Genomic DNA, 27,127 nt, shown 5'->3' with positions numbered 1-27,127 from the left:
TGGATCTCAAAAAGTGTATTCGGATGGTACAGATATGGAGGTTTCTTCCACCACTAGTATGATCTCTGTGTTGGGCCGGCTGCTCAACCTGAAACTTCTTTCCACCGCGGATGTTCGTACGCTTCGTCAGTGTTGTGCAAATCCTGGGCATATGCACACATTTGATCCAGGAGGGGATATCTCGCCTAGGCTTTTATTCATGACGCTCTTTGTTGTGTCGTGGTTTCTACCGTAAGGGTAAGGTGGATTTTAACCGTGGGGGAGTTGATATGAGAATATCTCTACAAATATCCAATATCTCTATTATTTAGTTTAGTATTATTTAGCATATCTTTCCATATATTCTTAGTATCTTTATTTCTTGTTCCCTAAGTCAGAATAGTCTTATAAATAGGAGATATTGTATTCTTCTATTTCATTGAGAAATATCAGTTATCCTTTTATTTTATCTTTACGCTTTTATCGTATCATTCCTGATTTGATCGACCGGAAAAGCTCCGGTGACTACCTTTTATCCTTAAAATTGACGCCAGAGTGATTGTTGGGCAACAGCTCCCGCGACATTCGACGCAAATTATCCGAGTTAAGGAACTTCATCCTTAACATCTTTCTTGCTATTTACTGAAAGAAGAGGTCTTGGTGATTGTTATTTCTTAATCATTGTTGACATAACATTGAGCATACGATATTGGTTATGCACTACTTTGACTTATCAATAGGTGCAGGATTTTCACAACCCAAAACTTCTGATATCTTGGATAGTGGTGATCAATACGTAGAGGTGCTAGTATCGTTATTGCAATGAATCGTGCGCTAGGAGAGTCTAGTTTGATAATGTCCTCAAGAGGAGTTTGAAATAAAGTTTTATTATTCAGAAACTAGTCAGTTGGAATTTATTCCATGAATAATAATTAAGAATTTCAAACTAAGTCTACTCTTGGAATAAATAAGATACTACTCCCTCTGTCCCACAAAAGAGGTCACACTTTCATTTTTAGTTTGTCCCACAAAATATGTCACATTTTCATTTTTGGAAAAAGTTCTCTCTCACATAAATATAAAAACAATATTTCTCTCTCCATTTAACAAACAAAATAAAACCTCCTAGAATCATGTGCCGTCCCACGAGTGTGACATCTTGTGCCTTCCTCTCATCTTTCATCTTCTTCCTTCCTCTTCCAATAAAATTAGAATTAAAGATGAGAGGAAGGAAGAAGATGAAATTGAAGTGAAATCGACCGCGATGCTGAAGAAATAAGAACCCTAAACATATTATTTTATTCTAATTTTAAAAGAATATTTATAAAAATAACTAGGGAGTAAAAAATCAAAATTAAAAGTTTAATTTGGTCAAAATCGGGATTAAACCCGTTGACCGTTAGTTTTTAACGGAACAGTTAGTCCAGGACCAAAATGATCAAATTTCCATATGTTTAGGACCAAAAAATCCAAAAGATAATGTTTAGGACCAAAAACGTAAAATGGTCATATGTCCAGGACCAATTTTGACTTTTACTCTTTAATTAATTAATGAACATTTATATCTTAAGCATTAAAGAGGAAAGCCCAGAATTACTCGTAATTTGAGATTGGACGGAGAGTCAATATTATTACTGTGATTGATATTAATATTTTGTTTGAGCTTGAATTAAATTGAGGCTCAGTTTAATTAAGGAAAGTCAAACAGGTTTAGCACAAGTCTAACCTTCATGGATCTCTAATCTAGTCCATCATAACTCTATATAAAGAAGACTAGACTGAAGTAAAACAATGAGATTATTATTCATAATTTTTGAAATTCTCTCCTATTTTGAGAAAAAATTTTGTCTTCTTTCTAGTCTAGACCTTTCGGTTTTGATAAGCTTTGCCCACCCAAAGATCACAACTTGAGTGCAGGAATAGATTAGAAGATTTGTGGTTAAGTTTTGAAGATCATTACGTGGAGAAGGCGCAAGCAATCGTTAATTCTTTGAAGAATCAATTCAGTAATACTAAACCGTAAAATTCATTTTTAGGATTTATATTCTTAAGCATGAATTATTTGCGTTTTGACATGCAATTATATATTAACATGTGAATTAATTAAATCTATAATCTGTCAAATAGATTCTTAGTTTATTTTATTTACTTTGTTCATATACCAATAATTCTAATAATTCTAACTTTTACTACTATATGCGATAGGCGTTGAATAAAATAGATCGCTCACAAGCTTTATATAAAGAGCAAAAGGCGGTTTAGGCACGAATGCGTTACAAGTTTGGAATATAACTATCTAACTATGAAAGAAGTGTAAAGAGGATAAAAGTGAGTTTTGAATTATTTCATCAACAAGCGTGCTTCAATTGTTGCATCCACAGACTTTTTGAGGCACCATATAATCTATGATTACATATTGTATGATAAGGTTATCTTTATTCCATTATTTATTTGCGTAGGTTTATGCGGTCGATTTATTATTTTGATTGGATTATCTTTATTCCATTATTTGTTTGCGTAAGTTTATGCGGTCGATTTATTATTTTGAAATCCAATCAATAAAGTGCTTGATCAAATGGAAAACATATTATATCATTATCATATTATAATTGGGCATCACACTAACAAATCTTACCTAATTCGTGAAAAATGTAGATTTATGAGCGGAACTAAACGATGAAAAAATGTGTATTCTGATATAAGATCGGCGTGCTAGACTTCGAATAATTACATTTTATTATTGTGAAAAATGTGCATTCTGATATAACTGGTCCCATTTATTTTTGTTTTCTTTATCAAATTATATTACAATCGAAAAAGTAATATGAACATTAAAATTAAAAAAATTTAAAAACTTGTACTAATATATTTAAAAAGATTGCAGATATGGTGTGTGACAAAATTTTAGGTATCAAATAAATGAATTGGACCATCTTATAAACACACACAAATTGTCAAAGTTTTATAAGTATAATACGAGACAGAGCCATCAATGATTCAATTTATCTTTTTAAATTTGAAACTTTATTTGGTGCTATATTTGGATTTTTCTAAGTGATTGGTTGCATAATTTTGAAAGTCAGGCCAATTTTGCAAAATGGTTCTATACTTCTATATTCGGGCATAGCAAATTTTTTTGATGCTATTCATTATCCAATTTTGGCGCCATTATGAGTACTAAATAATTTGGTGCTATATTCGAACATATTGCATACAAAATTGCTTCAATAACTATGCTGCTTCAACTATCAAGAGGAAACATAATTAATGCTAAACCTCATTCCAAAGTACTATTAAATGATGATTCGTGAACAGAAAACAAATTACATAAGTATAGTAAAAAAAATACTAATGAAATTTCAATAACAATCAATATATGGTACTGATTGCACATGAAAGAACGTGTAGCATGGGCCATTCCAATCCCTAGATGAGAATCTTGAGTTCAATTTGCAATTAAAGTCCAAAAGGCCACATACCAAATTCTTGAGATACAGACATCTAAAATCGTTTTTGTCAAACAAATTATTCAATTTTTGCTCTATAATTGACACGCTAAACGAGGAATTGAAAAATGACAAAATCACTGATATTCTATTTCTGTGTGGCTTTGAAATATTTGGACTTATTATTTTAAAATTTTCTAGTTGATTGATTATATGATTCATTTTACCACTGTATTGTAATCATCATCTGGAACTGGAACACACCTTTTGACTTTTAAGTTGCTTTGGGACCTGTTTGTTTTCTTTTTTTCTTGCTAACAAAAAGTTAATTAAGAAGTTATTCACCCGCTCTCGCCCTCGATTAAGAGTCCCACTTTTCTATTTCGGTCCGTCCTCAATTAAGAGTCACACTTTATTCTTACCATAAATAGTAAGTAGGTCTCACGTTCCACCAACTCACTTTACTCATATTTTACTATAAAATCAATATAAAAAAGTAGATCTCACATTCCACTAACTTTTTCAACCAATTTATCTTTACATTTCTTAAAATCCGTGCTCGGTCAAAGTATGACTCCTAATCGGAGACGGAGGTAGTATTAAATTAAGACAAGTAAGGACGTAAGTTACTTATAGAAAAGCAAAACCATAATATTCAAACACATTTAGTTTCACTAAAATTAGAAGAAAAAATACCGACAATATGTAAGATTTTTAAATGACTAGTTTATGCATTAATTATTCGCATTCATTAAGATTTAAGAAATTGCCTATTCGAATCTAAAACTTTCACAAATTCTTCATAGATGCATCAGTACATCCCCCATATTCGAAAACTAAAAAATTGTGAATTGAAGTTGTCGATAATAATAAAATGGGTTTTTTTGATTAAAAATATCAGTCCACATTTATGAACTTTAATTACTACTCCGTATATTTTTGTCTCTTTGTTTTTTGTTTTTTTTTTCTAAAACGCCATTTAATCTTAGGGTTACAGTATTTCATTGCTTTTTTCCTACCATTCTCAACTCACATCTCTTCATTTTCTTTTCTCCATATCTCTTGGTTCTCCTCTTCCATATTTCTCTCCTTTCTCTCTCTAGCTCAATCTTATGCAATTACATTGCTACTTAGTAATATGCTGATTTGCGATCAATGCGATAGATTTAGGCCAAATACAATTAAAGGTCTTTATATTAATAGGAGTACATTTTATTTTATTGGGGTTTTTTATGTTTTATTAAATTCTTATACTAATCTATTTTTTTATTAGATCCTTTTACATTTTTTATTTCATTAGATCCTTGTGCTATTGTAGTAGTACATTTTTATTCAGGAGCTTATTTGGTTGAATATATATTTACTGAACTTCATATTTAACTTAATTTTTCTTGTGTTGATTAATTTTTATATATTTTTTTATTTATTTTGAAATTAATGAAGTTGCAATATCGACTTAAGAAAATTATTAAAAAAATGATAAATTTATATTTGATGATCGAACAATATCAATGATATTTTCATTTTCGCAATGATTCTTTAGTTGATATTGCAATTAAATTAATTCTAAAAAATTCAAGAAGAAAAAAGGAAAATAAATAAATTTAGGTAATACTACAAGAAAAGTTCACTATATTTTGAAATCCATTAAATAAAGATTTAACCAAATTAAAAATAAAAGTAAGGAAACGTCTGAAATCAAAATAATTAGTATAAGGACCTAATGATAAAAAAAATGTAAAATAATCTAATGAAATAAAATGCATTGGTACGATGACCTAATAAATCAAAGATTTGTAGAAGTACCTAATGAAACAAATTGCATTACAAGGACCTTTAAATACGTTTTGCCATAGATTATTTTGCTTTAAATCAAGATTATTTCCTTCTCAATCCATAAGGCATTTGCATTGTGAGCTAGCTATAAATACACAAACAAGACGTTATCACAGAGGGGGGATGACAACACATTTCATAATATTCTTGAAGCAACAAAATCCTTATCACTTGGAAATGTATTTACAAATTTATGATTAAAATCTCAACAAATTGTGGCGTTATTTGTGAGGAGGTTTTAATATTTGGAATACCTGAATATCCCGGTGAACAAGTATATCACCAAACTCACGAAGCACTCCTCCGACTTTCCAATAATAATTATAAAAACTTATCACAGAATATATTATTATAAAATTCACTAAACTTGTAATTCTCTAAAATTTAATAGTAAGACAGATATTAAAGCCACATGAAAAAGAAAAAAGTAAACCCTAGTAAAGCGGGCCCATCAATTATTCCTGGGCCCCCCGGTCAACTGGCATTGGATAGGAGTCCATATTGCGAAACGGGCCCACATACTGACGCTATCATCCCCTGCGACGCATACATAGTGACACCTCATTTAGCAACCGTCCGATTGTTTTAGTAAGCTCTACTTCACTTTCTTTCTCTATCACTCGCGCGGGATTTCTCTCTCTGTATACCGTATACGTATAGCTATAGCTATTCCGCAGTTGTATCTATATATTTCTATCTGCAGTGAAGCTCCTTTCTCTCTTTTCGGCGGCATCGAGCTCTACGCTTACGCTTCCTTCAATTCTAACAAGATTTCTTGCTTTTCCCCTGACTAACTCCCTATTCTCTGCAATTCCTTACTTTGCTTTCAGTGTAAGTTCATTTCTGCATTATTGCTTTCCGCAATTTCCTCTTTTCTCTTCCTCAACATTTCCGTTGGTTTCGCCGCTTTCTTCAGATTTTCTGCGCTGCTGCTCATTGTGCTGGTGCTACCTCTTCATTTTCTGTCACTTATTTTTTAGGTTCATATTAGTGCGGATTTAAGAGCATTTTGTAGTTACTGAGCTGAAGGTTGTTTGGATCTGTGGTTTACTTGATTGGGATGTGATTGGGAGATTTTGTAGATATGACCGACATTTTGGAATTTTATTTATTTTTATTATTCGCTTTAAGCTTTAGTTTTGCAAATATAGTCCATCAAAACGTGCGTTTCATGAGTATGATTATGATTTATGACATTTCCAAAATCTGATGGAAAATTGAAAGCAGAGACTGAGTTTGGGTTTATCACTTTATTGTGAGCACTAAAGACTGCTGTAACGCTGATTTATTAAAGTGAAATTATTAATTAGAAGTTGCTAGATACAGCTTACTACTCTCAGAATATGTGGCTATATTTGTTGAATCTCCATTCGACAATCTAGATGTGAAAGTTTAACTAGTTATTGCATTTGGATTTGTTGAAAAATGTACTTTGGTTTCTGAGAATGGTCCAACGAGTCATGCTTGTTTCAAGTTGTACTTGTTTTCGCTGATTAATCTAATTTTACTTCAATCTTGCGTGTTCATTCGTCAAAGCTAATTTTTGTATTGTTCCTGTTAGTGATGGTTTCTATCTGCATGTTTAAGGCATTGAAGCCAGTTTTTGGTCTAGTTTATTTCTATGGCTGGCTTGGACACAATTATCTGAGAACTCGATTGGTAAAAGTAAAAAAAAAAAGGGTTTAATGGGTGGTGCACTTGAATCATTTAATCTTGGATTACTTGTGGCTGATTGCTTCGTAATACATTTCGATGTATTAGAAAGTTTGGTAGTTTACTGAAAAAAATACTTGTTATCTCTGTTTTCAGGAGAAGATATCCTTACAGCACTGAGATTGTTAGTTTCAATTAAAGCTACTCCACCTTTTAGTTTCTGACTGCTAGAGTGAGGATGTAATGCATGCCATCAAGCATCAAGCCTAGTTCCAGAAGTGTAGAAATGTCTACGGACATGGGACATGTTGTAGGACAAGAGAGGAGCTTGGGACAAAGACAAAATGTGGATTCTGTTGGAGAGAAAACTCCATTGCCCTGGGTAGAAAAGGCTATGCTGCTTCAAGGGAAGCACAGGGTTCGACATTCTTTTAGCCAGCCATCCGATGATCGGGGATTTGATTTTACTGAGAATGCAAGTGCTGAGAAAGTCCAGTCTAGATCTGCAGGAAATGAGCGAAAGCGTCAGGTTGGAGGCAGGGCATTTGATGATAACGAGCTTGTAAAGCACATGTCCAATTTACCTGGCTTTCTCCAGCATGTAGAGAAGGACAATACCATCCAGGACAAGGCTCTGAACTTTGGTGTTCTTGACTGGAAGCGTTTGGAGAAGTGGAAGTACACTGAACGTATGCCTGGAAAACTTCTCAGGAAAGCTTCACCAACTAGAGATTCATTTGTTTCAGCAAGTGGGCTGCCAAAAATAAGTCCAAACTTGAAAAGACAAGCCTCTTCTCATACTCGCCAGCCCAGTTTGTCACATTCGGGCAAGCAACCAGTGGCAGATGGTTCATCATCTCAGCAACAACAGCCTCCTCAAAGTTTATGTATCAAGTCATCAAAGGAAGAAAGAAATGGTAAATACCAGAAGGAAGAAGAATATGTTGAGTATCTCAAATCCAAGGGAAAGGAAAGATGCAACCAAAAATATCACACTGCAGAAAGTATCAGGATTGTGAGGCAGCAAAACCATTCTAAGCAAACAGGGAAGTATTCTGACCAATATTCTACTGAAACATTTGGATACAAGAGCAGGATGAATCCACTGAAAGCGATAGTGTCAGAAAGGGAAGCTTCTTCTTCATCATCCAAGCAGAGGAAACAAAAGGTTGCTCCCCTTCCACCTAACAAAGTTGGAGCTCATGGGAAGAAGAGTGCGAGGAGATATGGTGAATTGAAACTTACCTCTGGATGTTCAGCACCAGAGCCACAAAATATTGTGCTTCTTGTTCCCAAAGATTTTCAAGAAAAAGGTCGCTCAGAAAGTTCACAGTTCACAGAATCCAGGACCTCACTTGATACAAAATTATCAGCAATAGAAGTGACAGGGAACCGATTGTCTGATTTCTGTTCACCCCGGGAGCTGTATTCTGGAGGATACTCTGATATTCCTCATTCTTGTCCTCTTCCATCAAGTTCCATGAAGCCGCATGACTTGTTAGCTTCTCATGCAACTGATGCAGATATTTTCCCAAATGCAGATTCTATCACCTCCACATCATCTGAAGCTAAATTTTCAGATATGAGCGAAGAAGCTATAAGGGCCTCAGCTTATACTGAGCCTTCCAGTAGAAAACAAGGTATCAATGGTGAACAGTCCACTGCCAAAGGAAGATCTCCCTCACCTACACGGCGGTTCAGCTTTAACCTGGGAAAGATGGGCAGAAGTTTTAGCTTTAAGGAAAGCTCAGCAGTTCCACAATTGAGTTCTACATATACTCCTGTAAAATCGGCCCCGGTGAGGTCTGAAGTTTCCCATAGCATGGATAGCGTTGATAAGGATCAGGCAAATAGCAAAGCAAGGTCCAGCCCTTTAAGGAGATTGCTGGACCCATTGCTCAAGCAAAAATCAAGTAGTGATACTGTTCGACCACTAAATGGAAGCTTGCTCTCCATGACAGCCAGTCCCACAGGCATCAAGGGACCACCTCAAGATAAGAGGCCTGATGCATCAAATTTTCAGGCTCTTTTGCAACTCACTTTCAAGAATGGGCTACCTTTCTTTAGACTAGTGGTGGAGAACAGGAAGGACATGCTAGCTGCGGCTGTGAAGAGATTGCCAACTTTTGAAAAGAATGATCCTTGCATGGTTTACTCATTCTACACCGTTCATGAGATTAAGAAAAAGAGCATGAACTGGATTAATCACGGGTCAAAGAGCAAAACTTGTAGCCTTGGCTACAGTATAATTGGTCAGATGAAGATTTCAACCATACACCATCTGAAAGCAAACAGAGAGGATACTAGTGAATGTGATTCAAGGGAGTGCGTCCTGTACGGTGTTGATCCTGGTCAGGTAGATAAGCAAATGCTTGCATTTGTCCCTAAGAAGGAGATTGCAGCGATTGTAGTTAAAAACTCTAGTAAAAGGGTCAATGGTGGAGAGTTTATGGATAAGAACCATCAATCAGAAGGGAGGAATTTCCCACAGCTTGTGTTCCCAGCATCATCAGAAAGCCAAGAAAAAGCAAATTCTAATGGCACAATAGTCATCCTTCCTGGCGCAGTTCATGGTATACCTATTAAAGGCACGCCTTCCTCATTAATTAGTCGATGGAGATCTGGTGGATGTTGTGATTGTGGAGGATGGGACGTCGGCTGCAAGCTGCGGGTACTTGCTGACAGCAGAAAAAGCAGTAACAATACTCAGGATTCAGCGTCAAGCTCTGCTGATCACGTTAATCTTTTCATGCAGGTACTTGTTATACTTCACGATATTACCCCCTTCTACTTAAGTCTTGGTAAACTAATTTCTAATTATTTTTACAGGGTGGAGAGCACAAGGGCAGACCTGTTTTCAGCTTGAAACCATTTAGCGATGAGTTCTACTCTATCGAAATGGATCCATCGATTTCTTTGTTGGAGGCATTTGCTACAAGTGTAGCGCATCTCACTTGCCGAAAAATTCCTGAAATTATAGATTACAAAGGTCAGTCAGAAGCAGAGCATGTTCCAGATCCGAATCCAAGAGCTGATAGAAAGAAACCCCCGCTGTTTCAAGAGCAAGTCCCTGCTAAGTACGTTACGTGCCCACCCTTGTCTCCAGTTGGAAGGATTTAGGAATGGAGATTTTGTTTCAAAGTTGTTTGGGCCACATCTATTTCTCGAAGAGAGTATGTTGCCATTAATCACTGCGTCCTTTGATTATGATCAGCTTAGACTGGAAGAAAACGGTGATTACTAATATTGTAAAGGTACCTGCTGATGCAGAAAATTTATGTGACACTGTAAATTTTGTTGATCAACTCTTCTGAATAAGTCAAGTCTAATTTTGCTGCTTGTAGTAAATCAAGATGTGCATCTCTTAATGTATATGGACAAGAACCTCATAAGGCTAGTAAGGGAGTAATTTGGTAGTTATGTCAAAACAAGTTAAAGAGCTCGTGTGGCTTTAACCATGTGTTTGATACACATGTTATTTTTATAGCCCGATTAAACCGAAGCCTATGTTTCAGCCTCGAAAATTAACTTGTTGAACTAAATGAACCTAGTGGTTTTAAGTACAATGTTGCTCAATATCTTTCACTCTATTCTTGAATAGATATATTTTTGAGGTTGTTTTAGTCGACATAAAAATTAACATGATAAAAATTAAAGATATGGTAAATTTTTAACTAAATTGTCAAACACACCAACTAGATACTACATAACTAGCACAAATTATAATATATATAACGGTCAGTATCATACCTAGCCGTAACATGGATAGTCTACCAAACGAGACATTGTGGTGTTAAAATCTCCATCACAGACCAACATACAATACAAATCGGTATTTAGGTCTTACAAACTCTCACAGACCAACATAGGATGCAAAAAAGTGGTTTTGGTCTTACAATCTGTTTCAAAGATCCACATATGAGGCATGGTGAATGCATAGAAACCACTGGCCATCAATCTTCTCAAAAACATTCGACGCAAAATGCCTTCCCCAGCTACTCCCCTTGGTCTTCACCATTTCGATGCAGGTAACATAGCCAACCTCACCTCTCACGTGGACCTGTACGTCCTTGATCTCAATCTCGAGGGGGAACTCGTAGTCAGCCCAAACAAATTCCCAGCTCCCCATCACCAGGTCATAACCAGAGATGCCACTCACACCAGGGTGCACGACACACACATGGTTTCCCTTCGACCAGAGAGCTTGCATTGAAGCTAAATCCCCATTTCTGAACGAGTTGTAAAATCGAGAGTTTGCTGCTAAGACTGAAGCCTTGCTATCCTCCTGGAGAAGTCGAAGGCTGTCCCTGATCTTTGCTGCCTGGGAGTAGTTCTCTTCCTCAATGGCAATCTGCAACTCCCGCTCCAATGTCTGTTCGTTCAGCAAGATGCTTTCACCACTCATGGTTCCACCAGACTCTTCTCTCGTCACCTGGCACGATACCAGCAACCGTGATCTCGATCCTTGCACATAATTCCCTGCTCTGAAGAGGAAAAGAACGAAGATATATTACTATCTTATAGCACGATTCAAGAAACCATATACAACACTGAACCAGTTTCACAATCAGCTTAGGCACATTTCATCAAATACAGGTAAACTTATAGAAAAATCTAAACTCGGATTCACAACAACGTGATTACAAATAGCAATACCGTGAAGTTCGAGCCCTGGAGATAAGTTGGAAATTATCTTCTCTTCCACCTAAAACCACATTGTTTCTCCTGTGAAGACAAGGGTAAAGATGATGACGAAGCATCCCACTGCTGTTGGCGCATAACGCAGCTAAATGTCTACGTTCTCTGCAGTGCAACATTGCCTACATTCATAACACATCAAACTAAATTAGGCACCCCAGATTCTTCAATCTGCTATTGTAAAACCCATATCATTGATATACATTTCAATAACCAAAATGAAAGGCCTAATTCGACGGAAGGGATCTCCTAATCCGAGCAGAATAATATACTATAGGAACATAACATAGAACTTAATTATTCATCCCCAAATATCGAATCTCATACACCCTAATTACGACACAATTCAAATCAATCAACCAGAAATAAATAGATGAAAAATAAAAGAGGGAAAATGAAACAACTATGCATAATCAGGATAAAAATTGACAACAAAAATTAAATAAATACTCACATCATCTTTTGCATCCCTAATTAAACTAGAACGGTTCAGCTGGGGCTTGAAATACATCGCGGAAAAATTTGACACTTCCATGGCAGCAACGATCTCGCCAGCTGCCGAGAAGAGAGAAAATTAAACGATTGATTATCATACGGAAGCATGATTTCTTGAGGAAATAGTCCTACGGATTAGATAAGGAAGAATTTGGACTTACTCGTTGACTGGTAGGAGAGGATACTAGAGAAACGGTGGATCGATGAAGGAGCAGCTGCATAAACTGCGGTGAAATGAAAAATTGATCATTGTTGATCCGGCCTGGGATGGTGGGCTTTACTTGGGATCTAATTTGGATTCGGGCGTCGGCCCGTAACAACTGTATACACATGATGAAAAATAACCATATATTCTTTTAATTTTGGGATGTTGGATAAAATATGTACCGATTACGAGGAACGTGAACTCTAAATATTGTACAAACTCAAAACTATAATCTGTACCATTGAAAAATATCAACGGATCAGAAAAAAGCAATAGAAAAATGTCAACATAATTTCAACGTAGTCAATGATTGATATTGTGTTGATATTGTGTTGATACTGTGTTGACATTAAAATCTTGAAATTTTACACTGTGGTGATATTATATTGAAACTATGTTGAAGCTATGTTGAAGAGTTTTGAGTTTGTACAATATATAAGTTTGCATTTTATCACTACCCCCGATTATGATCTTTATTGTTTTCATAAAGTTAATGATGATGATTCCAAATAGTTATCAATGCCTTCTTTTTTTTAAAGAAACACGGTAATTTTATAAATTTAAGATGTTTATTAGGATATAACGGACAAAATGTTTTTGGAATAAAGTTTACTTATAAAGTTTGGATTTCTCGATAATAAGTGAGCAACACGATTACAAGCTCTAGCGATAACAGATGCATTTTGATTATTGTGAAAAGAGTTGACGTCATCGATTTTCGATCAAATGCCATTATTTTTAAAAGGGCTTTATATGAATATTTTGTACGCCTCTTTATTGAAGTTTGCGAAAGAGAGTTATAGTTTTTGACGAAAATTGCACGAAGTTATTAATTTAGTTAAATTAATATTTTAAATATAATAAAGTAATACTTGAGTCTAATATTTTAGTTTAATTTAAATACAAGTATTCAGTTCATTCGCTGTCACATTCAAAATAAGTTAACAAGAGAAAAGAAATAATTATGGACAATATTCATATTATTTAATTACATAAAATATAGATAATTTGGCAAATAAATTATAGTATTTAAATAATTACAATGATGGAATTTTGATAATTATGGTGATAAAGGTTTACAATTATAGTAAATTTACTATATTTATAAGAGTGAACTTCAAAAATGGTCTCTAAACTATGAGTTTATCTCAAAAATGGTCCATGCACTTTGAAAATATCAAGGGTTAATAAAAAAAACGGTCATTTTGCACTATTTCGAGACGAAAATGCCCTTTTGAGGGGTTTTGGGGGGATTGGGCAATTTGGTCTTTTTACACTTTTAACATTTAAAATCTGATATTATTTCAAAATTATCATTCTTCTTCCCTTGTGTCATCCTTCACTTTGTTTCTTTATTTCAATATTAGATTTAATTTATAAAATTTAATTTTAAATTTTTATTTTTAAATATCAATAAATTTTTTAACTAAAACTATTAATTCATGGAAACTATAAATATTGATTAAAACTATTAATTTTTGTTATTTAATATAATATTCAGTTGAATTGAAGAAGTACAGAAAAATAATATTAATCATGAAAAAATAAGAGCTATTCTATTTAACCTTCGTTCGGTTGTTATAATTACTTGTGATTGAATATTATGAAGTTGACTAAAAATTTTATATAGAATTATTTTTGTTGAAATTTTCTAGTCATTTTGATTGTTTTCAAATTAATAAACGAAAATTATATTAGTCTAACATTAGATGCATATTTATTTCAGAATAAATCGTGTTATATGATCTATTTATGATTAAAGCTATTAAATATTGATTAAAACTAAGGCGTTGTCATATCTTATTGATTAAATATTAGACACTATCAAATATTGATTATGACTATTAATTTTTGTTATTTAATAATTTTTATAATTAAAAAATTTATTGATATTTAAAACTGAAATTTAAAATCTAATTTTGTAGAATTAAATCTAATATTGAAATAAAGAAACAAAGTGAAGGATGACAAAAGGGAAAAGAATGATAATTTTGAAATAATATCAGATTTAGTACATAACTGAAATAATATCAGATTTAAAATGTTAAAAGTGTAAAAAGACCATGTTGCCCAAACACCTCAAAAGGGCATTTTCTTCTCGAAACAGTGCAAAAGGATCGTTTTTGATATTAACCCTTAGTCCAGGGACTACTTGTGATATTTTTAAAGTCCAGAGACCATTTTCAAGATAAACCCATAATCCATGGACCATTTTTTAAGTTCACTCTTATAATATAAACTTGTTATGGTAATAAAACTATAATTATAATTGATTTACTATATTTATAGAGTATTTGCAAATATTTTATTATAGTATTTAATAATTATGACTATATGATTTTTAATAAAATTTTATATTTGTAGAGTATTTGCAAATTTTAGTATTATATTTAATAATTATGATTACGTGATTTTTATATGTAGTTTATTAATATATCAAATTTATAAATATGAAATAGTAATAAATAGTCATGCATCGCACGAGCGAGATACTAATTTTACAGTAACCAAATTTATAAATATGAAATAGTAATAAAATTAGTAGAATGTGATGTCTATTACCAAAGGTACAACTTACTCAAATTTATTTATATAATCTTTTAGTATATAGAATGAGAATTCGAGCATTTGCATTATTTCTATGAAACAACTTCAATGACCATCTTAGGTACTTCCTCCGTCCAAAATAGATGTCACACTTGGAAATTGGCACAGAATTTTAAGAAGTGTTATTTTGTGTGTTAGATAGAGAAAGAAAATAGTATATTTATATTAATGTAAGAGAGGATTTTTTCTATATAATGAAATGTGACATTTTTTATGAGATAAACTAAAAAAGAAAGTGTGACATCTGCTACGGACGAACGGAGTATCGAAACAATACCAGATAAACCTTATGATATTCATATTAATGACTTTAGACTATATTTCCTATCTCGAAATACACGTCAGACATAGATTGAAATATCTATAAAGTCTTAATCTCATTTCTAGAAAGGAAAACAAAATTTCCACTGGATGATGCATCAATTAGACGAGTTTCGAATGAGCTGCGCTTTTGAAGTAAATCATGATCCTCATTTAGTAAATTGGAAGTGTAATTAATGTATTAGTAGCATGCTTAGCTACCCTTAATTAAAAGCACAAAAAATATTAAAATCCCTAAATGCAGGCGTAGGCCGGATTGCAATATTGGAAAAGCAGCCAACCCCTTTTCGTCATCACTTTGAATAAAATAAATTGTATCGAAGGCCCAAATATCTCAAAATAAATTGTGCATATTCATTGTCAACGGATTCACCGTGGTCTAATCGCGTTTCAATTCAAAGCAAGCGGCAACTTGTATAAATCTAGAGAGCGATAAGAGTGAACTCAAAGCAGGTAGAGAGAGAGAGAGAGAACACCCCACCACGCCACAGTTTTCTTAGGGGAAAGAGAGAGAGGAAAAAGGAGCTTCCTTTTGGATTCAATTCCAATTTCAATTTCAATTTCGTTTTAATCGATCATTTCCGTTTGCCACTGTAACTACTGGAATCGACAGTCGATTTGGAAACTTGGGGTTTGGGTAATTGTAGATCTTGTTGCGGAGAAGTTTGATTCTTGAGGAAAAGGGGTTCTTGCTAAGGATGAAGGGTGCCCCTTCTCGGAACAGTTTGCTTGTGATGTAATATGGCACTCTTGTCGGCTGACAGAAACAGAGACGATGTCGTTTTACGTTCGTCGCGAGGCTTCAAAGGTTCGCCCCCAACACTTCAATTTTCAAGGAATTCTTGTTGGGACTTTTTTGTTGTTGTTAATTGCTGCTGTGTATGTTGTTTTACTGATTTTGCGGTTTCTTTTTGAAGTTATGGAAGAGATTTTGTGCGGAGATTGCAACAGAGCTCAACCTTCTTGCAGAAAATTGGAAGTATATTTTAGGCGGTATCGTTTGCCAGGTTTGTTCAAGTAACTGTGTTGGCTGATTTGCCAACTTGTTTGGGAAAATGGGTGAAGATTTGTTGATTTTGTGAACTTGTCTCTGAACCTAAACTGAATCATGAGTCTTGACTCCATTTTTTTAACAATTAAAAATGGGAGTTCGGATTGTGGGCCGAAAGCAATGAGTACATAATTTTTTTTTGTGTTTTGGCTTTTTAAAAGGCGAATCTCCACAAGAGAATGAAATTCCATGCTTTTTGCATATTGAATTGGAGAGAAGAATGGAATTTAGAAGTTGCTTTAGAAGTCCAGTTTTTATCCTTTTTCTCCCTCTTATTGTCTCAATTTTAAAGCTTTGATATGCTGGATATTTTCTTGTTTGGAATGCTAGTGAAAAGTTTTGCCAATCTTTAATAAAATGTGGGTTGTTGCTACAATGGAAAGATCATCAATCCTTGGCATGATGTAGTCCACTGTTACATCTTGTTTTCTTTGTTTACCATGGTTAACTTAGATTATGTTCTTTATGCCGGAGTCATGTACTATAGGGAGTACAATTTATTTGCTGCGAATCGTTAATGCTTCAGTATTGATGTTACAAGACAGTGGGACTCTTATATTACATGTGATGTTCATTTCATTTACACTGTATTCAGTACATCCACGGGCTAGCAGCGCGAGGGGTTCATTATTTTCATCGGCCGGGACCAACACTTCAGGATGTTGGCTTCTTCCTTCTTCCGGTAATATTGAATAGTTCCTTCGTTTTTTGCTAATGTTATTAGTGATATTCCTTGTTCGGCTTGAGATTTTTGCTTATGGTCTCATCCTTATCTAACTGTAGGAACTTGGCCAAGAAAGAGCTTACATTAGTGAAACACTGTTTTCCTTCATTTTCCTGTCTTTTGTTTTGGTGAGTTTTCTTTCATTCAATCGTTCTTTATAAAATACCGCCAATAAGTTGTAACTTTAAAATGCTCATTGTGCAACATGCAGTGGACTTTCCATCCTTTCATATTGAAGACCAAAAAGATTTACACAGTCCTGATATGGTGCAGGGTCCTCGCATTTTTAGTCGTAAGTGCAATCTAGCTAGTGTTTTCAGAAGCTTTTTCATCCCACTGTTATTTAGTATCAAACAAGTGGTCTTATACTAAAGTTTTTAGTGTTCGATCGTGTGGACTTCAAGCTGAGCGATGTTTTTAGTTATATGTTTATTATTGTTTTTTTTTGGGTGTGATGGTTGTAGATGGACAGTATTTGCCTTGTGTTGAAGTACATTGAAAAATCAGACACTTATGTATGGTTAAGTAATTCACATCCACTTTATATTTGTTGCAGGCATGCCAGTTTCTTCGCATCATAACTTTCTACTCTACGCAGCTGCCCGGTCCAAATTATCATTGCCGAGAGGTATAATATTTTGTTTCTGTTGACGTGGTTCTTAACAGAGATAGTCACTTTCTTGATTTCTCAGTTTCTACATATAACTCATGTTGGGTTTTGTCCTTTTTTGTCTTGAGTCATGTAGGGTTCGAAGCTCGCCACACTGCCTCCTCCAAACAATGTTTTACAAGCTCTATTAATAGGTGACAATTCCCCTCTTGCCCGACATCATGTGTCAGCGATGAAATTTTAGAGTTCTATGCTTATTGTTTCTATTTATTTGGTTATGCAGTTCCTAGTGGGGTTCTTTATGGCTGTGGTGATTTAATATTTTCGTCTCACATGATATTCTCCCTAGTCTTTGTGCGGACATACCACAAGTATGGTACTCGAAGGTAATATCACGTTTCCTTTCAAATAAGTATATACGGAGTAGAAGTTAATTATCTCTTCTGAAAAGTTAAGCAAGAATTTCACCATCCCCTCCAATGAATCGAAGATGTTGATAGTATATCATATTACACCTTTGCTGTTTGAAATTTCTGACGTTAATATCGTCTGATTTGGCAGGTTTGTTAAGCAGTTATCCTGGTTAACCGCTGTAATTCAAAGCTTGTTGATTGTGGCATCTCGTAAGCACTACACAGTTGATGTCATCGTGGCATGGTACACTGTAAATTTGGTCGTGTTCTTTCTCGACAAGAAGTTGCCAGGTAAGCATAAGTTTCACTTGATCTTTTTATCGTCGTCCTTCACTTGTTCATATATTTTGAGCCCGACACGGATGTTATATACCTGCAGAACTACCCGACCGTTCGAGTGCATCTGCAGCATTGTTCCTCCCTCTGACCAAGGATAACAAGACCAAAGAAGAGAATCACAAATTATTAAATGGGAATTCCGGGGATGCTGCTGACTGGGTATAACTTAGCTTCTTGTCTTGCTCTTTCGTTATTACCTTATCTTCACGAGCTAAAAATAGTCTTATATCGTTATGCAGAGGCCAAGAACTCAAATCAACGGCAAGATCATGGAAGAAGGCAATGTCGTGCATGTTGAAGCAGTCATCAGCGGCGTCTAAAAGGTGCCCCTCAAACTGGTAAAAACGCCACTTGTAAACTTAGATCATCGAGTTTGTGTAGTCCAGTTTAAATCCTCAACAAGATGATGATGATGATGATGATGATGTATCATGAATTCAAAAAAACTTTCATTGTAATTGCAATCAATCAATCAAATCTTGATCAGCAGTTCTCTCCCACTTTTCTCTGAGGCACCACACATTCTGTCATGTGCAACAAAGATATGTTTGCTTTTGACATGTCTGAATTACATATTCAAATGACTGAAATCATTGGCCCCTCCCATCCCATGTGCTGTTGTGTTGAGGGTTTTATATTACTATGAATCAATTATTAGAGCCAAGAGAGTGCCAATTTGGAATTGAAACAAACCAAAATAATTGAATGTGGGCCGGGCCGACTGCATAATCTATTTGGGCTCTAACTCATTTTCAGCTGTGCCCAATTGTGAGAAGAATTCAAACATTGAAAACAATACTATAAAGTTTCATTGAAAAAAAAATGAAATTCCCAGACAAAGACAAGATGATTATATGTGTGTGACAGTTACTTGGTATGCAACAATGGAACAGATGCCTGTGCTATTTCAAGAAACCTCAATTCTCAATTTACTATATGACAAAACAATGTGTACAGGGAATATTGTTTGAATATTTGGTGAAGGTTTTGCCCCACATAATATCCTCTTCCCCAAAACAATTCCGGTACAAAAATTTTGTCATTCAAATATACCAATTCACACACATTTTTAGGCTTGGTGAATGTGAATTGCATCTAGTGTTGACATAACATAATTGATGATTTTGGTTGTCTACAGCTAGTATGGTTAGGCATGTGCCTCTTTTTTCATGTGCATATTTCTTCAAACTTTATAGCGGCAGTGTGACCCCTCTCTACTTATTTCATCCATCATACTATGCCGCAATTTATGCTTAACAAATTCATGTCAAATAGGGTCATATGGCTGTGTGAGAGAGAGGGACAGTTAATGAATGGCCACCACTTTACTTTTGCATGTTTGTAATCTAATAACACAATTTGATAGCTAATTAAGAGGTAAAGGATCAATGTATTTCTACTCAATGAAAAGCCTGTGTGTGAGAGAGAAAGAGAAAGATGAGATGTGTGGTAGAAATAATTAGAGCACTTGGTGGTATACAGTGAGTGTGGCTAGTTGGTTTGTGGGGTGTTAATCATGATTTCATAAGCCTTTTTGTTCCATATTTAGGGCTTCATTATTCTGCAGGGACCTTTTTAAGATGCCAAATGTCTCCTTATCTCAATATTATTGTACGTACTGTCTAACCTATTTGATTCCACACACAAATGTATGTAAAATTTTACTCATATGGCAAATTGAAAAGTGTATGTAAATCTTTAATTGGAGAGTACAAAATTTCTTCTCTCTTTTCCCATCTTTTGCTAATATTGATTGGTATGATTTCGGAATACAAGCAAGGATTATTTATCTTTATACAATTGATAGGGGACTATAAGTGGTATTTATGTGTCAAAAGTTCGGTTGCTATCATGATTTTTCAATATCCCATCACAATTTGCCATGTTCTAGTGATTTCAATAGCATCATTTTCTATAATTATGAGGAATAATTTACATTGCAGAATTGCTTTTAGAAACAATTTTCACTGGCTGTCTTTTAAAGAACAGATTGAGAATAGTATTAAAATTTTGAAACAAAATCCATTGTTTGTCGAAAGCAAATCAGAATCCACTTGGTCTCGAATTTCTTAAAACTGTGGTTCCCCTGCCACAGTGGCAGGTAAGAACTGTGAATCAACAAAAAGAGTAAAAAGCAACACATGCCAACTGAGAGAGAGAGATGGAGGAGAGAGGCATACACAAACCAAGAATGATGAAGAAGTTGCATAAAGAAGAAAGCTAAAATTAGGAAAAAAAAACATACTTTACTCATCTTTTTTCAAACACAACAACTCACATCATTAGTGTGGTAGATAGTAGTACTATTCACCAAAATGAAAATAAAATCATAGTATCCCACACACCAACCCCATGCTTTGAATATATAGTGCATGCTCTTAAAATGTGAACACCTCTTCTAAACAAAAACCACAAAACACTATTCTTGGATCCACAAATTCAAATCTCCCATCTCTCTCATAAATCCCAATGCTCAAAATCTTGATCAAACACACTATTTAAGACACACACAGAGAGAGAAAGAGAACATTTTTTTTTCCTGTGAAAGCCTGCAATTTCAGTTTCTGCAGAAGTAAAATCATGGGTGCAAAGTGCTCCAAGTTCTCATTTTGCTGGTGGCATTCTCATCTCAAACCATCTGTTCTTCAATCCACTGATCCGGGTCAGTTTGTGAACCTCCATTTGATTGAATATTTTTCATGGGTTTGTGTAAAAATGCAATCTTTTTCATGGGATTTGTAGAGAATGGGGAGAAAAATACTTTCCCGAGCTTCAGAGAGTTCAGCTGGGAGGAACTGAAAACTGCAACAAAAGGATTTTCTTCAGACAACATAGTCTCTGAGCATGGTGAGAAGGCTCCTAACGTTGTTTACAAAGGTTTTCTTGATACCGAAGGCTGGATTGCTGTTAAGCGCTTCAACAAGTCTGCTTGGCCTGATCCTCGCCAATTTATAGTTAGTACATTCTTTCTTTCAACAAGTTGTGTTGTTTTATGACCATGTGTTGTTTCACAGTCTGATTACTTTTATTGTTCCTCTTAAATCCCATGTCTTTGTGAATTTTTTTAAATGATCAAGATCAATTTATGAGTTTGCAAGTGGTTGTTTTGGTTGTCTGCATTTTCATTGCCATGTCTTTGGTTATTGAAGGATGAAGCTAAGGCGGTGGGGAACTTGAGAAGCGAACGATTGTCTAATCTGATTGGATTTTGCTTTGAAGGAGAGGAGAGATTGTTGGTGGCAGAGTTTATGCCTAATGAGACTTTGGCCAAGCATTTATTTCACTGTGAGTTTTGTGGATTGTAGTTAAAGATTTAATTGCTTTTTTGTTGATCTGTTTTAAACTTATACTGTGCTTTGGAGATGGTTGAGGTAGGGTGTAAGGGGTCATAAAGTTGCAAGATTCAGGTTTTGTGGTTTGGTTCATTTTGCTTACATTTAGTAGTTGTGTGATGTGAGCTAGTTTTGGGAAATGGAAACAGGGGAGAATCAACCCATGAAATGGGCAATGAGGTTGAGGGTGGCCTTGTATTTGGCACAAGCTCTGGACTACTGCAGCAGTCGAGGCCGGGCTTTGTATCATGATCTTAATGCTTACAGAGTCTTGTTTGATCAGGTTCATATGTCTGTTTCACCATGATTAATTAAAATATTGAGCATTGTGTTTTCTTACATCAGCCATTGCTCCTTTTCTAGGATGGCAATCCCAGGCTCTCTTGTTTCGGGTTGATGAAGAATAGTCGAGACGGAAAAAGTTACAGCACAAACTTAGCCTTCACTCCTCCAGAGTATTTGAGAACTGGTATGCACAACTGTTAGTCTGTGAAATCTCTTCCTATCTTCAATAATGCTTGCTTGCCCTTCTTCCTTTATGCAGGAAGAGTGACTCCAGAAAGTGTGGTTTACAGCTTTGGAACTATGTTGCTTGATCTCCTAAGTGGCAAACATATCCCTCCAAGCCATGTAAGATCCCATTATCTTGTTTTCTCCAGCCTTTCAGATCACCATCATCACCTATGACTTTGTAGGCACTTGATCTCATCCGCGGAAAGAACTTTCTGATGCTGATGGACTCCTGTCTGGAGGGACATTTCTCCAATGACGAGGGAACTGAGCTGGTCCGGCTAGCCACCCGTTGCTTGCAGTACGAAGCTCGGGAGAGGCCAAACGCAAAGACCCTAGTCACGTCCCTCATGTCACTCGAGAAAGAAACTGAGGTAACTCGTCAAGAAAAAAAAAAACTCAAACTTTCCCAAATTAGTTTAGTCTGTGATATATGACTTCAACAAATGAACAATGCAGGTCCCTTCCTACGTTTTACTAGGCATCCCACAAGGAAAAACCGGCTGCACGGTGCCACTTCTGCTGACTCCAATGGGGGAAGCATGCCTGAGAATGGATCTCACTGCCATACACGAAATCCTTGACAAGGCAGGATACAAAGATGACGAGGGAATTGCCAATGAGGTCGGTCTCCCTCATTTCGCCACGTTTAATTAAAGCGGATGCGATCATCATTGACAACACCTTAATATCACAATGCAGCTATCTTTTCAGTTGTGGACCAGCCAAATGCAGGAGACCTTGAACTCCAAGAAGCAAGGAGACGCCGCATTTCGCGCCAAGGACTTCGCCACTGCCATTGACTGCTACTCACAGGTAAAGCACAAAATCCTCGTATTACCACTTGCCTATCTTTATTTAGATATAAACTTGAATGTGTCTGTAGTTCATCGAAGGTGGGACGATGGTTTCTCCGACGGTGTATGGGAGGCGGTGCGTGTGCTATCTGATGAGCGACATGCCTAATCAAGCACTCGGAGATGCGATGCAAGCACTGGCGATATCGCCACAGTGGCTGACTGCTTTTCATCTTCAAGCAGCTGCGCTCTTCACACTTGGGATGGAGAATGATGCCCAAGAATCGCTGCAAGAAGCCTCAAATTTGGAAGCAAAACGAAACAAAATTTGAAAAACTGTATAGACTTAACTCCCCTTTCTTCATGTATTTAGGCTTTTCAACAATCCAACTTTGTCTAAAGCAGAGGATTTATCTCACGCTTGTTGCTGTTCTTTTTCTTTTCTTGGAATTTGTGGATTTTGAGCACTCTTTTGTTTTGTGCGTTATGGGATTATGTTTCAGTAGAAAGATCGTATTGTTTAAGCTCACTGATCAAACTTAACTTGTTTTCAAACACGCACACAAGCAAATTAATACATTGAACTGAAAAAAAAAATTACACTTGGATCTCTAATCTCTTAGACGATAAACCCCAATCCTACAATCCAAATTACATAAACTTACAATAAAACACTAATTAGGTTCACGGCTCCCACAGTAACGGCAAACACGAAATATTGATAAAAATTGTTCTGACTAACCCTCAAACCACAAAGTATAAGGTTAAATGATTTTATGATATCACATACTCCCTCCGTCCCATGTTATTCGCACTTTTCATTTTAGGCCGTAAATTTGGACTTGGGTTTTTTTAGTGTAATTAAATTAGAATTTTAAGTGTAATGAGACATAACTAAATAAATGACCTCTTAACTTAATCTAACATATTATTTAAATGCATTAGTTCTAACTTAAACTATGAATAGTGTAAGGTGTTTGTGACGAGCCAAAAAGCAACAGTACAAGTAACATGGGACGGAGGGAGTAGCAAATAAAAATGACATAACCTATGGGAACTACAAACCCTTCACTTGCAAAACAATCAAATCAAATATTACTCGAGCACCAAATAGGTAGTTTGAGAAGAAACTTCCAACTATGTTAAGAGATTATATGAGAAAAACATATTGAATCTTTACCAGCCAGTCGGTTTCGCTGCACTGTAAAGTATTGCCTAGCATAGTAACTGGTTCTGATCACCAAAAATCAGCTAATGCAACTTCACAACGCCAAATAAACCTGCCAGACTCAGGTTTTATTTGATTGATCAAATGTTTTCAACAAATACAACAAAATCCTTGTATGCTCATCTCGAGTCAACTGACCGAAAGATAAAGTATCTCCTCTACATTGGAGGTCGACTGTTGCCTAGCAGTTGGCCAACTAAGTTAGTCACCTGCAGTGAAGAGACGATATCGGTTAACAAGTGTTCTTGGATATATAATGTTTATAGAATATGTTTTATTTACATTATCATTGAGAAGATCATACGAGAGAGAAAGAATGTAAAATAATCTACGAAACAAACTCTGAAACACTAAGGGCAACTATGCTTTAAACAGATGTTCATAAGAACTAAGCTAAGCAAGTATATTAAAATCCTAAACATGGCTCAAACCATTAGGATATACCATGTAAATACTGGCTTAGAATTCCTAAAAATTGCTAAAACCATTAGGATAGCCCATGTGAATACCATCTTCTGCATCGATTACCTCTATCCTTTAGAAAAATATTTGCGTTCTTCGCTCTCAAAACGATAGGTGAATAACTAACCAAAAACATCAGGGGTTGAGTACTTGTCTAATAAGCTCCTAGGAAGACTAATATGGGTTCAAACCATCTACATACCACATGTACGGCTTACATAACGTATTAAAAACTGCATGGTTTGCAAATTATAGCCACACTGCATAATCCATATGAATGGCAATGGCAATGGCAATGGCAATGGCAAAGGCAAAATAGACATGCACACATTTCCCTACTGGATGACCACAATAATCAATAAACAACCAATCACCTGCCAATATTTCGAAACACAGCGGTCAATGCAGCTGTTTTCCCCCATGTTTAACTCAGCTTCCTTGTACCTATAAGAAGAATACATAAAGAGGTCAGTTACCACTCTTAAATAATTCCAATCAACAGAAAACCTTCCACAGCTCCACAATCTAAAACAGAGCTTTCAGGAACAACGCAAAAACGTACTTGTTCTCGATGCACTTGCTGAAACACGTGTGTGTAAGCCTGAATCAGAACAAAGGTCTCATCAATTCAATAATACATCTAGAAAAGTGTAGAAAATTTAAGCACAAAATAAAAAATAAAATGCTGAGGTGATTGACGAAAATTGTAAGTTAACAGGAAGACATTAACAGAAACCACAGTATCAATTCAAGCATCGACCAAAAATACAAAGCAACACAGAAAAATCATTTGACATCAAAAATAGCAATGGATGATTGGATCAGTTAAAGCATCAATGCAAACACACACACAGCGTGTTACCTACTTGTTAAACATATCAACCCTGTACTCCATCTCCTTCTCCATCATTCCAATAATCTGCCACGAAAAGAAAAACATTTATGATTCAGAATACTCGAAATACAATTTGATAGAAATCAGTCCTAATTTGGGGGTGATTGAGCGTAGAGGAAGTACCTGTTCCCTCTCATGAGCAGATGGGGCGTTGCTTGCAGCCATTGCAGATCTGAGATGGAGATAGCGACTGAAATCCAAAATATGAGAAAATGTGGAAGAGGTAGAGGTGCTCAACTTAAACCCTAACAATTGAGGCGGATGGAAAGCAAGCACGATATTCCGGTGTGAACGAGTCGCACCATAACACCATGCACCTTAGGCCCTCGTGGCAGTATACTCTTTTGTTCGGGTCAAATTAAATTGGACACTTTCAATAATACTTTTTGATAAATTAAATAAGCTATCAAATTACTACTATAACGTTATGTGAAAATAAAAGAGAAATAAATAATAATAATAATAATATGCCGTCGTGAGCCTTATTTAGGTTCTGATGGACATGGAGCTGGGTTTGAGAAACGACCTAATTGAAGCTCATTTCACCAATGAGCTTAGCCCATAACTACATTTATTTCCAACTTTCGGACCCCCAACATATACTCTAATTTTTACATAGGGCTGGGGGAAAATACCGAAAAAATGATATATCGCTCGTATCGTATTGAAAAATATCGAAAAATTATCGAATTTTCAATATATCGTAATTTTCGATACGATACGGTATCGTATCGTAAGTTTTCGATACGATAACGATATGAATTTCCTTATATCGCGATATATCGTTTTATATCGAATATACGATACTTATCAATATTTTCGATATATCATTTTATATCGAATATACGATATATATCGTATATATCGAAAATATTGAAATTCAATACATATTCAAGTTTAAAATTATAAATATATATAAATCCATTTAATTCATTCATATATTTAGAAAATATATATATGAAACCCTAATAAGAACACTATTTATTTTATTGTGTTGAAGTTTTATTAATTTTTGTGTTTTTTTTCAGTTTTGAAATTATATTTTCGATATACAGGTATTCGATACGAAACGATATTTCGATATATCGTATCGATCTTACGATATATCGAAATATCGATACAATAACGATATTGATATTATCCATATCGAAAGTTCGATATATCGAAACTTTCGATACGATAACGATATGAAATTCTTTCATATCGATATTTTCGATACGAAACACGATACAACGTTTTCGATACGATATATCATATCGATCCACCCCTATTTTTACATACTTACTTTATCAACGTAATTACAATAATTAGGAATATCAATGGGATTATCATATCGGGTTTCATGTCATTCCTACTTGGGTTGTGGAGTTACCTGACTCAAAGTTTATCGAGCCAAAATTCTCCAACCCTGACTCTAAACGTTAAGGTTTCTAAAAGCTAACTAGAAAAATAAATCTTACTCCGTATTTGTTTTCATTCTTAAGGATTCTATATTTATAAAATATAAGATATGGAGTAAAAGTTAA

General features: G+C 35.2%; 5 protein-coding genes across 7 annotated transcripts; 3 read left to right on the top strand and 2 right to left on the bottom strand.

Moving 5' to 3' along the window:
• Nucleotides 1-7,161: 7,161 nt before the first annotated feature.
• LOC125222533 lies at nucleotides 7,162-10,262 on the top strand. The gene is made up of 2 exons (XM_048125201.1): nucleotides 7,162-9,669; nucleotides 9,744-10,262. The coding sequence occupies exons 1-2, from the start codon at nucleotides 7,162-7,164 to the stop codon at nucleotides 10,032-10,034; spliced, it is 2,799 nt and encodes a 932-aa protein (XP_047981158.1). The 3' UTR covers nucleotides 10,035-10,262.
• Nucleotides 10,263-10,614: 352 nt separating this feature from the next.
• On the bottom strand, nucleotides 10,615-12,407 carry LOC125217699. Its single transcript, XM_048119222.1, has 4 exons — nucleotides 12,269-12,407; nucleotides 12,067-12,167; nucleotides 11,571-11,734; nucleotides 10,615-11,398 (listed from the first exon to the last, which is right to left on the bottom strand). Exons 2-4 carry the CDS (start codon nucleotides 12,145-12,147, stop codon nucleotides 10,819-10,821), a joined length of 825 nt encoding a protein of 274 aa, XP_047975179.1. The 5' UTR covers nucleotides 12,148-12,167; nucleotides 12,269-12,407; the 3' UTR covers nucleotides 10,615-10,818.
• Nucleotides 12,408-15,592: 3,185 nt separating this feature from the next.
• LOC125224426 (phosphatidylinositol:ceramide inositolphosphotransferase 2-like) lies at nucleotides 15,593-18,877 on the top strand. The gene is made up of 11 exons (XM_048127826.1): nucleotides 15,593-16,048; nucleotides 16,158-16,247; nucleotides 16,887-16,973; nucleotides 17,075-17,143; nucleotides 17,227-17,307; nucleotides 17,572-17,643; nucleotides 17,762-17,819; nucleotides 17,909-18,011; nucleotides 18,187-18,329; nucleotides 18,418-18,536; nucleotides 18,617-18,877. The coding sequence occupies exons 1-11, from the start codon at nucleotides 16,016-16,018 to the stop codon at nucleotides 18,695-18,697; spliced, it is 936 nt and encodes a 311-aa protein (XP_047983783.1). The 5' UTR covers nucleotides 15,593-16,015; the 3' UTR covers nucleotides 18,698-18,877.
• Nucleotides 18,878-20,386: 1,509 nt separating this feature from the next.
• LOC125224423 (serine/threonine-protein kinase BSK5) lies at nucleotides 20,387-23,483 on the top strand. Of its 2 annotated transcripts, none has more exons than XM_048127824.1 (10): nucleotides 20,387-21,039; nucleotides 21,120-21,331; nucleotides 21,527-21,662; nucleotides 21,859-21,992; nucleotides 22,073-22,178; nucleotides 22,254-22,339; nucleotides 22,405-22,593; nucleotides 22,679-22,843; nucleotides 22,922-23,035; nucleotides 23,106-23,483. In XM_048127824.1, the coding sequence occupies exons 1-10, from the start codon at nucleotides 20,958-20,960 to the stop codon at nucleotides 23,346-23,348; spliced, it is 1,467 nt and encodes a 488-aa protein (XP_047983781.1). In that variant the 5' UTR covers nucleotides 20,387-20,957; the 3' UTR covers nucleotides 23,349-23,483. The 2 variants fall into 2 exon arrangements, with proteins under 2 accessions (XP_047983781.1, XP_047983782.1); XM_048127825.1 differs by having other exon boundaries at nucleotides 20,391-21,039; nucleotides 22,934-23,035.
• A 605-nt stretch (nucleotides 23,484-24,088) lies between these two features.
• LOC125224427 (mitochondrial import inner membrane translocase subunit TIM10) lies at nucleotides 24,089-25,883 on the bottom strand. 2 transcript variants are annotated; one of them, XM_048127828.1, is made up of 6 exons: nucleotides 25,725-25,883; nucleotides 25,573-25,625; nucleotides 25,269-25,307; nucleotides 25,081-25,150; nucleotides 24,383-24,453; nucleotides 24,089-24,296 (listed from the first exon to the last, which is right to left on the bottom strand). In XM_048127828.1, exons 1-5 carry the CDS (start codon nucleotides 25,764-25,766, stop codon nucleotides 24,403-24,405), a joined length of 255 nt encoding a protein of 84 aa, XP_047983785.1. In that variant the 5' UTR covers nucleotides 25,767-25,883; the 3' UTR covers nucleotides 24,089-24,296; nucleotides 24,383-24,402. The 2 variants fall into 2 exon arrangements, with proteins under 2 accessions (XP_047983785.1, XP_047983784.1); XM_048127827.1 differs by having other exon boundaries at nucleotides 24,089-24,453; nucleotides 25,725-25,882.
• Nucleotides 25,884-27,127: the final 1,244 nt, after the last annotated feature.

This window comes from Salvia hispanica, chromosome 4 (genome assembly GCF_023119035.1).
Source record: "Salvia hispanica cultivar TCC Black 2014 chromosome 4, UniMelb_Shisp_WGS_1.0, whole genome shotgun sequence".
Lineage (NCBI taxonomy): Eukaryota > Viridiplantae > Streptophyta > Magnoliopsida > Lamiales > Lamiaceae > Salvia > Salvia hispanica.
Note: the sequence above shows the minus strand (reverse complement) of the source record. Positions and strands in the feature narration are given on the sequence as shown.

Coding starts and splice junctions, on each gene's coding strand:
- LOC125222533 (XM_048125201.1), top strand. CDS start 7,162: ATGCCATCAAGCATCAAGCCTAGTTCCAGAAGTGTAGAAATGTCTACG. Junction 9,670..9,743: donor ACGTTAATCTTTTCATGCAG/GTACTTGTTATA, acceptor TTATTTTTACAG/GGTGGAGAGCACAAGGGCAG.
- LOC125217699 (XM_048119222.1), bottom strand. CDS start 12,147: ATGGAAGTGTCAAATTTTTCCGCGATGTATTTCAAGCCCCAGCTGAAC. Junction 11,735..12,066: donor TTAGGGATGCAAAAGATGAT/GTGAGTATTTAT, acceptor TTATGAATGTAG/GCAATGTTGCACTGCAGAGA. Junction 11,399..11,570: donor TCCAGGGCTCGAACTTCACG/GTATTGCTATTT, acceptor TTTCCTCTTCAG/AGCAGGGAATTATGTGCAAG.
- LOC125224426 (XM_048127826.1), top strand. CDS start 16,016: ATGTCGTTTTACGTTCGTCGCGAGGCTTCAAAG. Junction 17,820..17,908: donor TTTACAAGCTCTATTAATAG/GTGACAATTCCC, acceptor TTGGTTATGCAG/TTCCTAGTGGGGTTCTTTAT. Junction 18,537..18,616: donor CCGGGGATGCTGCTGACTGG/GTATAACTTAGC, acceptor ATCGTTATGCAG/AGGCCAAGAACTCAAATCAA.
- LOC125224423 (XM_048127824.1), top strand. CDS start 20,958: ATGGGTGCAAAGTGCTCCAAGTTCTCATTTTGCTGGTGGCATTCTCAT. Junction 22,179..22,253: donor TCCAGAGTATTTGAGAACTG/GTATGCACAACT, acceptor TCCTTTATGCAG/GAAGAGTGACTCCAGAAAGT. Junction 22,594..22,678: donor CACTCGAGAAAGAAACTGAG/GTAACTCGTCAA, acceptor TGAACAATGCAG/GTCCCTTCCTACGTTTTACT.
- LOC125224427 (XM_048127828.1), bottom strand. CDS start 25,766: ATGGCTGCAAGCAACGCCCCATCTGCTCATGAGAGGGAACAG. Junction 25,626..25,724: donor CTGCTCATGAGAGGGAACAG/GTACTTCCTCTA, acceptor TTTTCGTGGCAG/ATTATTGGAATGATGGAGAA. Junction 24,454..25,080: donor GTGTTTCGAAATATTGGCAG/GTGATTGGTTGT, acceptor TCTTCACTGCAG/GTGACTAACTTAGTTGGCCA.